Here is a 12,199-nt window from a genome sequence, read left to right as displayed (position 1 = left end):
TGGGGCGGCACGGTGGCTCAGTGGTTAGCATTGCTGCCTCGCAGCAACAGAGGCCTCAATTTGATTCACCTCGGGCGACTGTCTGTGTGGAGTTTGCATATTCTCCCCATGTCAGCGTGGGTTTCCTCCCACAATCCAAAGATGTGCAGGTTAGGTGGACAGGCTATGTGAAATTGTCCTTAGTGTCGAGGAATGTGCAGGCTAGGTGGATTAAGCCATGGGAAATGCAGGATTACAGGGATAGGGTGGGGGGCAGTGGGTCTGAGTAGGATATGCCATGGAGGGTCAATGTGGACTCAATGGACCAAATGGCCTGCTTCCATACTATAGGGATTCTATGATTCTATTCTTTGAAAGTACACTGCGTGCGAGAATTCAGTGGCCCAATATTGGCTCGGCTGCAGCATTACTGACTGAGCTGGTTGGGTCCTAAAGTACACAACTGCTAGATTGGGTCTGCGGCAGGTGGTGAAGGAATCAAGAGAGAAAGAGATATTTGACCTCATCCTCATCCATCTCCCTGCCACAGATGTGTCTGCCCTTGACAGTATCATATCTGTACAACCTCATCTCAAGGACTGTGTACTGGTCAAGACAAAGCCCCTGTGTAGTTTGCCACTATGTCGGTGTTAAATGGGGTAAATTTCAAAGAAAGTAGCAGCCATGGCCGAGTGATATTATCACTCGACTGTTAATCCGGAGACCCAGGTAATATTCTGGGGACCTGGTTCAAATCCTGCCATAACAGATGGTGGAATTTAAATTCTATAAAATTCTGGAATTAGAGTCTGATGATAATTATGAAACCATTGTTGATAGTTGTAAAAACTCATCTCGTTCACTCATGTCTTTTAGGGAAAGAAATTTCCATCATTACCTGGTGTGGCCTACAGACCCACAGGAATGGGATTGATTCTTAACTGCTCTCTGCACAACGGGGAATGAGCAATAAATGCTGGCCTAGCCAGCGATGCCCTCATCCTGTGAATGAATAAAATTCCAATTCCAATAAACTAACCAAATTCAGCCAACCTAACATGAGAAGCAGGCTCCACAAATAACCCCATCCTCAATGATGGATGGCCTAGTACTTTTAGTGAAGGTCAAGGCTGAGCATTTACAACCATCTTCAGCCAGAATTGCCAAGTAGATGATCCATTTCAGCTTCGTTCTGACATCCTAGCGTCACAGATGCTACTGTTCAGCCAATTTGGTAACTGCACATGACAGAAAGAAATGGCTTAAGACACTGAGTACTGCAAAGGATACACAGTCATAGAAGGCTACAGCTCAGGTAAAGGCCCTTCAGCCCATCAAGTCTGTGTCAGTCAACAACAAAAAAACTCTGACACCATTCTAATAATGCTGAAAATTGTGCTCCAGACCTACCTGTGCCCATAGCTAAGCTGTTGCAGTACACCTGCAATACAAACACGTACCCAACAACGTAGAAAATTGCCCAGGAATGCCCTGTTCACAAAAAGCAAGCTAAGTCCACTGTGGCCCATTAATGCCCCTCTTAGTCTACTCTCCATCATCGGGAAAGTGATGCAAGTCAGATTTGTCATGTGGCATTTGTAAAGGAATAACCTACTCACTGGTGCCCAGTTTGCACTCTGCCAGAACCCCTGAGTTCCTGATCTCATTGCAGTTTTTGTTAAACATGGACAAAAGAGATGAACTCCAGAGGGGAGTGAGTGACTGCTCTCCCTCAACATCAAGGCAGAATTGAACTAGGAAAGTAGTGTTGAACTAGGAAATCTAGCAAACAAGAATGAGAGGAAAATTCTCTTCTTGTTGGAGACCCACTAGCATAGAGGAAGATGCCTGTGGTTGCTGAAGGTCAGTCATCTCAGCTCCAGGACATCTCTGCAAGAGTTCCTTGGGTAGTGTCCGAGGCTCAACCATCTTTGCAGCCTCATCGATGACCTTCCCTCACTACAAGGTCAGAAGTGGGGATGTTCGTTGCTGATTACACAGTGTTCAGCACCTGAACATGATGCCTCAGATTCTGAAGCAGCTTGTGCCCAAAAGCAGCTGGAAATCTAGGTTTGGGCTAATAAATTGCAAGGAGCATTCACATCACGTAAGTGCCAAGCAGTGATCATCTCTATTTGGAGAGAAACTAAATCTCCTATTGATATTTCATAGCACACCCAGCACCAAGGGATACAGCTCCTGACTCCCCCAAAGCTTGTCCAAAAGGCACAAGTCAGCAGTGTGATGGAATACTCCCCACTGCCCTGGATTGGTGCAGCTTCAACAACATGTAAAAAGCTTGATACCAGACAGGACAAAGCATCCTGTTTGGATTGCACCACATCTACTTACATTCATTCACTCCCCCATCGACACTCAGTAGCAGCAGTGTATACCATCTACTAGGCGCACTGCAGAAATTCACAGAGGCTCCCTCAACGCATTGTCCAAGTCCACAACTACTTCCATCTAGAAGGACAAGGGCAGCAGATATATTGGAACCCATCCCTTGCAAGCACCTCTAACTGCCCACCAAACTACTCATTATCCTGACTTGGAAATATATTGCTGTACCTTCACTGTCACAGGTTCAAAAGCCTGGAGCTCTTCCTGAATGGTATTATGGATATATCTACACCATTGGCTTGAGATCGCAGCTCAGACCACCCTCTGGGGATAGACAAATAAACACTGCTCACCAGGTGATGCCCACATCCCATAAAAGAATAAATGAAGTATCACCTACAAAAGTACTGAATGATCTGTGATCCTCTTGGAATCCCTACAGCAGAGAAGCAGCCCATTTGGCTCACTGAGTCCACACCGACCCTCTGAAAAGTATCTCACCCAGACTCACACCCTCCACCCTATCCCTGTAACCCTGCATTCCACATGGCTAATCCACTTAGCCTGCACAACCCTGGACACTACGGGCAATTTAGCATGACCACCCAACCTGCACCTCTTTGGATTGTGGGAAGAAACTGGAGCACCTGAAGGAAACCCATGCACACAGGGGAGAATGTGCAAACTCAATACACAGTTGTCTGATGGTAGAATCGAACAAAGGCCTCTGGTGCTGTGAAACAGCAGTGCTAACCACTGAGCCATCATGCCAGCCCATTTTGAGTCCTCTCGATATTTTGATCGGGAGTGCAGCCTGGAGCAGACTAATAGACATAATTTCCGTTTTTATCACGAACACCATCCAACCTCCAATATAGAATGGCTTATATACATGGTGAAGTTCTTCTCAACAAACAACACTTTTGTATAGCCTTTATAATGTAGTAAAACATTGCAAAGCTTCACAGGGATAATTATCAAGCATTGTTAGACACGTTAGACAGGGACATATTGTTACCTCTAATAAAAGTATTGAAATTGAGAAGGCACTGATTTAAGGTAATTTGCAAAAGATTAGATTTAGATTTATTGCCATATATATATATATATAAAAATATAGTGAGAAGTGTTTTCTCATGCAAAAAACAAATGTTGCCATACTCTGGTACCAAGAAGCAAATACATTGAGAAAAAAAAAACTTTTCTACTCTGGGTGTGCACTGTCTGGAAATGTGGTGGAGGCAGGTTCAATTGAGGCTTTCAAGAGGGGTATTATATGGTCATAGAAATCAAAACAATGTGCATGGATATGGGAAAAGACAGGAGTTATAATAAAGGCAGTGAGTTATAATACTTACACAGAGATCTGGTGAAGACACGATTAGCCAAAAGTCGTCTTCTGCACTCTTAACATTTTTGCAATTCAATCAGAGATATTGGGGCAGATGTACAAAAGCTTGATTTAAAAAAAGGCTTTAAAAAGTTTCTTAATGAAGAAGATCTAGGCAACTGAAAGCAAAGCCACCAAAGGGGGAGTGATTAAAGTCAGGAATGTGTAAGAAGCCTAAATTGAAAGAGTACTGAGATCTTGTAGATCTTGAGCAGATTACAGAGATAGGGAAGGTGTCTTGAAGGGCAAGCAGTCATGTGGATGTTTTCCATCCACCTGAGTAGACCTCCATTTCAGATTTCAACTCAAAAATGGCATCTATGACAATGTGGCACTCCCTCAGCACTACACTGCTGCACCTGATGTGTGTGGCTCAGTTAAGTGTTGCTTTTTTAAAAAAAAATTACTCAGAGGTTGTGGGCATCTCTGGCTATGCCATCATTAATTGCCCAGAGGACAGTTAAGAGTCAATGACATTGCTGTGGGCCTGGAGTTACAAATAGGCCAGACCAAGTTAAGGATGGTAGATTTCCTTCCCTAAAGGATATTAGTGAACATGAGTTTTTCTAACAAACAACAATGGTTTTGTGGTCATTATTAGATCCTTAATTCCAGATTCCTTATTGAATTCAAATTCCACTACCTGCTATGGTGGGATTTGAACCTAGGTCCTCAGGACATTAGCCGAGTTTCCAAATTAATAGTCCAGTGTAATACCACTGGGCCATCGCCTCCCCATTTACCACTGACTTGGTAAGAGGTCACATTCATTTTGAACAGTTTGAGAAACTGAAGACATTGCAGCAGGTTCTGCCCCAGGACAGTGAGGCTGTCTTCCTAAATGCTTAGGATGTTGCACTCACCTTCACCTCAGCCTCCTTCAGTAGTGTTTTAATCTGTCCTTCTCTGGCATAGTCCACTGGTGTGTGTCCCATTTCGTTCCGCAGTAAAGGATTAGCACCTGAATGAGGAATAATTTGAAAGCTCAACAAGATTGGCCAACCTAACAAGCCAATTGAGAACACCACCTCCGCAGCTTATGACAAACCAACACTTCCATCCACAACCTTCCCTTTGTTCCTCCTCTTGATCCGCTTTGCAATCCCAACTTCGGGCAACCACCATTCCTAACTTTCGCGCTATTGTCAATTCAACAGTTACACATCCATGTGCCACCTTCACCCCACCCACTCTCTTCTGCTGAGTGTAACTCATCAAACTACTGCCCCACGCTGTGTTTCATTAACTGTTGGTAAAAACAATGACTGCAGATGCTGGAAACCAGATTCTGGATTAGTGGTGCTGGAAGAGCACAGCAAAGCCCTGATGAAGGGCTTTTGCCCGAAAAGTCGATTTCGCTGCTCCTTGGATGCTGCCTTAACTGCTGTGCTCTTCCAGCACCACTAATTCAGAATTCGTTAACTGTTGGCCTATTCTGAGCAGTAGGGAAAAGTGGGGTAAAGTAACAGCTTTTGAAGGCCAGGGGCAAAGATGTAACACAGCAGGGATGTCAGGGACAGAGTTCTTAAGTATAAGACCTAGCAATGACAAACTGAGAAGAGGATTAGAATTAGATCCCTACTGTGTGGAAACAGGCCCTTCGGCCCAACATGTTTATACTGACCTCCGAATAGTATCCCACCCAGACCCATTCCTCTATATTTACCCCTGACTCATGCACCTAACCTATACATTCCTGAACACCATGGAAAATTTAGCACGGCCAATTCACCTAACCTGGATTGTGGGAAGAAACCGGAGCACCTGGAAGAAACCTACACAGACACGGGGAGAATGTGCAAACTCCACACAGTCGCCCGAGGCTGGAATCAGACCCGGGTCCTTGGTGCTGTGAGGCAACAGTGCTAACCACTGAGCCACTGTGCTAATTTACTGGCGGCACAGAGAAGTCCTGTTCTAGAACGGGCCAGTGAGCATCAGTCAGTCATGTTGCAGGAATAGTGATAGATTGCAGTAAAGTCATGGAAAGGATTCATAAACAAAGATAAGGCATCGGAAATACACTCACACATGTTCCTACCAGCCTCTCACAGAGCTATCCATTATCCTATCGCGAAATTATATAAATGATGCATCGAAAAATAAACACAGATAAAAGGCAATGTAGATCTTTGACAAGCAGCAAGTTTTTTTACAAGATTACAGCCTGGGTAAATATCCGTTCTCCAGGAGATGTGTGGCGTGCCCCTAAGCATGTCTGCTGCAGTGAAGGATTTACTCTCTGCTCTTTGCAATATTGATCGCTACTGTACAGAGACACTCCTAAGGGTGGCATTGCAATGGCTTGCTTGCACGCAATCAATTCCACAGTTTTATGATGACTTTAAAAAATCATACATATATACTATATATATATATATTTGGATTGCAGCCCCTGGCAGTGTTTGTGGGCAGTTCAGGGCATTGGAATGTGTTGTGCGTTGTTTATGCCAACTGGGCTCAACTAATCTTACTGTTTCATTTCTCATCTGTTGTCTTCAGGGCTTCATAGAGTGATACAACACAAAAGCAGACCATTTGGTCCATCGTCTATGTAAAATAACTATTCAATTAGCCCCATTCCCCCAGTCCTTGCCCCACAGCTCTGCAGGTGATTCCCTTTTCAAGCATTTAACCAGTTCCCCTTATTGCTGACTGCTTCCACTGTCCTTTCACCTCATGTTGCCATAGAGACCTACTACATAGAAAAAGACCCTTCAGCCTATCAAGTCCGTACCAGTCAAAATTAAACACCGAACTATTCTAATCCCATTTGCCAACAAAGATACTTCTATAGCCTTGTAAGCCTTTGCATTACAAGTATACATTTAAATAATTTTTCAAAGACATTCATGAGTGTGGCTAGCTGTGACTCAATTTGCAACACCCTTGCATCCAAGTCAGAAGGCTGTGGGCTCATGCTCAATCCAAGATTGGTATTATTTTCTTTGCAGGACACAATAAACTGAGGGTCCATTACTGCTGATTGGGAAAACAGATCAAACAATTACATCAAAGGACAGTGGAGTGTTGATTAATTTGGGATTTTGTTTAATAAAGTAAGCAACTCTGGGGCTAAAGGGAAGTCATGGCAGTAGAGCTTGCAGCTGTGAAAAGCTCCTCCTGTGCTGCGTGGCAAGTCATGGAAGCTCGAGTTGTCCCTAGTGACCATGAGCGCAGGAAGTGTCCAGTTTTACTGGTGAATTGTACCTCAGAGCTGGAACTACAGGTGGAACACCTGCGATGCTCAGCAAGTCCTGAAGAACGTGAGATGGTCACACTGCAGCTGCAGACTGAACTTGACTTGCAGAAAGGGCACGGGTGACCACCAGACAGAGTATCGGGAGGCAGGTAATGCAGGAATCCTCTGTGGCCATCCCCCTTTCTAACAGGGGTAACCTTTTGGATGTTGTTAGGAGAGATGACTGCGCGGGGAAGCAGTGGCAGCCATATCTGGGTCTGGTGCACAAGATGGGAGGAAGAACAGCAGGGCTACGGTGGGAGGGGATTCAGTTATAAGGGGAACACACAAACATTTTCAAAGACACAAAATACACTCCAGCATGGTATGTTGCCTCCCTGGTGCCTGGTCAGGGAAGATGATTGTATTCTGAAGAGGGAGGGTAGACAGTCAGAAATCATGGTACATATTGGACCCAACAACATAGGTACGAAAAGCGATGTGGCCCTGCAAGCAGAATCTAGTGAGTTAGGACGTAGATTAAAGAAAAAGGACCCAAAAGGTTGTAATCTCTGGTTTACTTTTGGTGCCATGTGCTAATGAGGATAGAAATAGGACGTCAGTTTGGATGAATGCATGGCTAGAAAAGCAGTGTTGGAAGGAGGGCTTTAGATTGCTGGGACATTGGGACTGCTGGTGGGAGGTGGGACCTATACAACATGGATGGGTTGCACCTGAACTCGAATGGGACCATTCCTTGTGAGGAAGTTAGCAGAGGAGATTTATCAGGATATTGCCTGGTCTGGAGGGAAGGTCTTATGAGGAAAGGCCGAAAGACTTGGATCTGTTCTCATTGGAAAGACGAAGGCTAAGAGGGGATTTGATTGAGACATACAAGATGGTCAGAGGATTAGATAGGGTAGACAGTGAAAATTGTTTTCCTAGGATGATGACGTCAGCTTGTACGAGCGGGCATAGCTACAAATTGAAGGGTAATAGATTTAAGACAGATGTCAGAGGTAAGTTCTTTACGCAGAAAGTGGTAAGGGTGTGGAATGCCCTACCTGCTAATGTAGTCAACTCAGCCATATTAGGGGGATTTAAACAATCCTTAGATAAGCACATGGATGATGATGGGACAGTGTAGGGGGACGAGCTGAGAATAGTTCACAGGTCGGTGCAACATTGAGGGCCGAAGGGCCTGTTCTGCACTGTATTGTTCTATGTTATTGGGAAGGGTTTGAACTAAATTGGCAGCGAACTAGGATCTGGAGAGAAAATTCAGCAAGAGTAGATTAAAGGCCAAAATTAGAAAAAACAGCTAGAGAGTCAGGAAAGTATGGACATTATAAATCAGTTAAAGTACAAAGCAGTGTGGCAAGCATGGGTAGGATAAATATTAGTGTTGGGAGTCCGAGGACCAAGTCAGATGAGTTGAGTGCACACATTAAACCACAACGGCATGTTGTTAGTACTGTCACTGTGAGAGAGAGAGAGAGAGAGAGAGAGAGAGAGAGAGAGAGAGAGAGTGTGAGTGTGTGTGTGTGTGTGTGTGTGTATATGTGTGTGTCACACTTCCCAGATACAGTATCTTCAGATGAGATAAAAGAAGAGGGGGTGTGGTAGCATTGATTAGGGAATCAGTAGTAGGAAGGATGACATCTTAGAAGGCTCCTAGATGAAGCCATATGGGTACAACCCAAAAAGGAGTAATCACATTGATGCAAGTGTACGATAGGCCCCTAACAGATAGGGAAGAGCAGATATGCAGGCATATTTCAGAGAAGTGTAAAAGTAATAGGGTAGTGGTAGCAGGGGATTTCAACCTCCTCAACATTAACTGGGGTAGTCATTGTGTGAAAGATTTAGAGAGAGTGGAATTCTTAAAACACATCCAGGAAGGCTTTTTAAGCCAGTACATAGAAGACCGTAAAAGACAGAGTGGCAGTCCTTGCCTTAATTGGAGGTAATAAAGCCAAGCAGTGGTTAAAATATTTTGTGGTCGGTGATCATAACTCCGTTATATTCAGGATTGTTATGTAAAACTGCAAGGCTGGTCCTGGGAGCAAGGTTTTACATTAGCGAAAGGTCAATATTAATAAGATTGGGTACGATTTGGCCACAGTGGACTAGAAGCAGGTAACTTTAGGTAAATCTGTGTTAGAACGATGGGATACATTCAAGGAGGAAATATGGAGAGTACAGAGTCAACATGCTCTAATAAAGACAAAGGGTGGGACCAACAAATCTTGTGAAGCTTGGATAATGAGGGATATACAGCACTGGATTAAGAGAAAGGGAGGGTATGTCCCTTACCACAGTTTCAAAACAGCAGAAGTGGAGTACAGAATGTGCAACAAGAAACTGAAAGAGGAAACTAGGAGAGCAAAAAGAGGGCATGAAAGAACAATGGAAGTTAAGATAAAGGAAAATCCTAGAATATTTTACATTTATTATAAGGGTAAAAGGATAATGAGGAAAAGGGTAGGACCCATTAAAGGGCACAGTGGTAATTTGTGCAAGGAGCTAGAGGATGTAGACACAGTTCTAAATAAATTGTGTTGATGCTCACTAGTGACAGAGATAGCAAGTTTTGAGAAGATTTGTAATTCAGGTTGAAGTTCTGGATGTATGGATGAGGAAGGACACCACTTTGACTGGGACAACACATCCATCCTAGGACAAGCCAAACAGAGACACGCACGAGAATTCCTAGAAGCATGGCATTCCAAGTGGAACTCTATCAACAAACACATTGACTTGGATCCTGTTTACCACCCCCTGAGAAAAAGAACTGGAAATGACATCACTGCAGGAAATGATGTCACTACAGGAAATGACATCACCAACCCAAGGAAACCCAAACATAAATAGAAAGTGGGCTACACCCCACCACCGCTTCATCCAGAAGCCCACTGAAGATGTTACCCAGTATGATGACAAAACATCTGAAAACAAACCTTCCAGCTCAGCAAACAAACCTACATCCAATGACAGTCATTGGTATAGACGTCAGGGAGAAGATCTGTGATATAATTAAAGAAATTAGCAAACACAAGAGAGAAGGTTCTGAGTGGTCTGGCTGGCTTAGAAGTTGATAAACATCCAGAGCCGGATGAAATGTATCCCAAGTATTCGAGTGAGACAAGGGAGGAAATGGCAAAGGTGCTGACAATAATTTTAAATTTTTCTCTAGCCACAGCAGAGATACCAGAGCTATGCAGGACAGCCAATGTGGTACCATTATTCAAGAAGGGAACAAGCAACAGATATGAAGGCAGACTGGGAATGTTTTCCATGGAAATCATGAGACTGAGAGATTATCATTGAGATATGAAATTTTGAAGTGCAAATCTAGGGTAGACAGAAAGAAACTTTTCCCTTTGATGGAGGGATCAACAACCAGGGACATAGATTTAAGATAAGAACCAGCAGGTTTAGAGTGGGATGTGAAAAACAACATTTTCACCCAGAGGGTGGTGGAAATCTGAAACTTACTGCCTGTAAAGGAGGCAGAAACCCTCATCACGTTGAAGTATTTAGATATGAACTTGTGATACCAAGGTACAATGGCCTAGTGGCATTATCGCTAGACTGTTGATCCAGAAATGTTCTGGGAACCCAGGTTCTAATCCCACCACGGCAGATGGTGTAGTTTGAACTCAGTAAAATCTGGAATGAAGAGCAAACGATGACCATGAATCCAATGTCAATTGTTGGAAAAACCTATCTGGTTCTGGCTAAGGCAGGAAACTGCTATCCTTACCCAGTCTGGCCTACATGTGACTCCAGACCCACAGCAATGTGATTGACTCTTAACTGCCCTCTGGGTAATTAGGGATGGGCAATAAATGCTGGCCCAGTCAGCGTTGCCCTCATCCCATGAATGAATAAGATAAACAAAGCTACGGCCAAGAGCTGGAAAGTGGGATTAGAGTCATTACATGGTTGTTTTTGACCAACAAAATTTCAATGGACCAAATGGCCTTTTTTTCTGTGCTGTAGACCTCTAAGGTTTTGAACACCTTTATTATATGATCTGTTCCTAAACCATCTCTGCTCTGAGAGAAATTCTAGCACGTCATGACTCTTTGCATAACTGAAGCCCCTCTTTTCATTCAGATATTAACATCAGTTCATCTCCCTCTGCATCCTCTCCAGAACTCTGACATCCTTCTTAAAATGTAATACCTAATATTAACACAATTCTCCAAGTAAAGCCTGACTGGTGATCTAACAAAGCAACACTGTCTGGATGACTTCTTTGTTATTTGCGAGGCATAGGTGGGTGGCAGAGACTCACCCATTTCCTTCTCGTCATTCTTCTTGACAAGAGGTGCATAGACTGAATGGGTTGCTTCTTTGCAGACTATGTCCCAGTCTCAAGAATACAAGGGCAAGCTCAGCTGCCTCAGATGCACCTCTGCCTTCTCCCACTGTCTCTGCATTTCTCTCTTTCCTTCTGAATATCACTCTCTTTCTGTATCCCTATTACGTTCTCTCTTTCTGCTCATTGCTTTCCAGTTACCCTTCTTCTGCTTTCTCTCTCATTTCCATCTATTTCCCAGTCATGCCATGCACCTCCACCTTATCATGTTCTATATTGGAATCAGGTGAGAGTGAGAGACAGGCAAAATGAACCCTGGGAAACAACGAGTGTGGCTGTAGTACTCTTTGTTTAAAGGCCAGAGCAGTTGCTTTAATACTCACTCTCAATTAGTTTCCTTTTCATCAATAATGGAATTTGCCTAATCATTAAGGAATGACACAGTAACCACACAATCAATGAGGATAGAAAAATGACTGCAATATAATACTATCGCAGCTCAGGCCATAAATTACTGAGCAAATCATTAAGGAATCATTATTTAAAGGTGTGGAGGAGTCAAGGTATTTAGAAATAAAATCCACCAACTGGACAGAGAGAAACATTGGAAGTTTGCCACTGCTTCTCAGGCCGTGCTGTTAGGCCATGAGTTCTCCCTATGGGAGACAGAGGGAGCTGTGAAATAACATTTAAGAAATGGTACAAAGACTTCTGACCTGCTCGGTCATTTCCTCAGTTTAAGTTGGCATTTCAAATGCTGGAATACAGAAAATAGAATCAGAAACAGATATCTGCATTCTAACTTGTATCAAGGCCATTTCATTCACCACCCACTGCACTCCCCAAAAATCATTAGTTCCAGTCAATTTTAAACTCCTCATCCTCATTTTCAACCTCATGGTTTCACCTTTCCCTGTCTCTGTAACCTCACCCAGCATGAAAACCCTTTTGAGACTTCTGCAGCCCTCTAAACCCG

General features: G+C 43.6%; 1 protein-coding gene across 3 annotated transcripts in view; it reads right to left on the bottom strand.

Moving 5' to 3' along the window:
• Positions 1-12,199, bottom strand: part of clpb (ClpB family mitochondrial disaggregase) — a 134,861-nt gene that overhangs the window by 69,106 nt on the left and 53,556 nt on the right. For all 3 annotated transcript variants that reach the window (XR_009644810.1, XM_060826352.1, XM_060826351.1), the window contains exon 6: positions 4,579-4,676. Coding sequence is in view for 2 of the 3 variants with exons in the window: in XM_060826352.1 (XP_060682335.1) it covers positions 4,579-4,676 (98 nt within the window). In the remaining variant the exon portion in view is untranslated. The remainder of the gene's footprint in view (positions 1-4,578; positions 4,677-12,199) is intronic.

Source organism: Hemiscyllium ocellatum, chromosome 6, assembly GCF_020745735.1.
Source record: "Hemiscyllium ocellatum isolate sHemOce1 chromosome 6, sHemOce1.pat.X.cur, whole genome shotgun sequence".
In the NCBI taxonomy this organism is placed as follows: Eukaryota; Metazoa; Chordata; class Chondrichthyes; order Orectolobiformes; family Hemiscylliidae; genus Hemiscyllium; species Hemiscyllium ocellatum.
The sequence above is the reverse complement of the archived record's forward strand: the minus strand, read 5'-3'. Positions and strand labels throughout refer to the sequence as shown.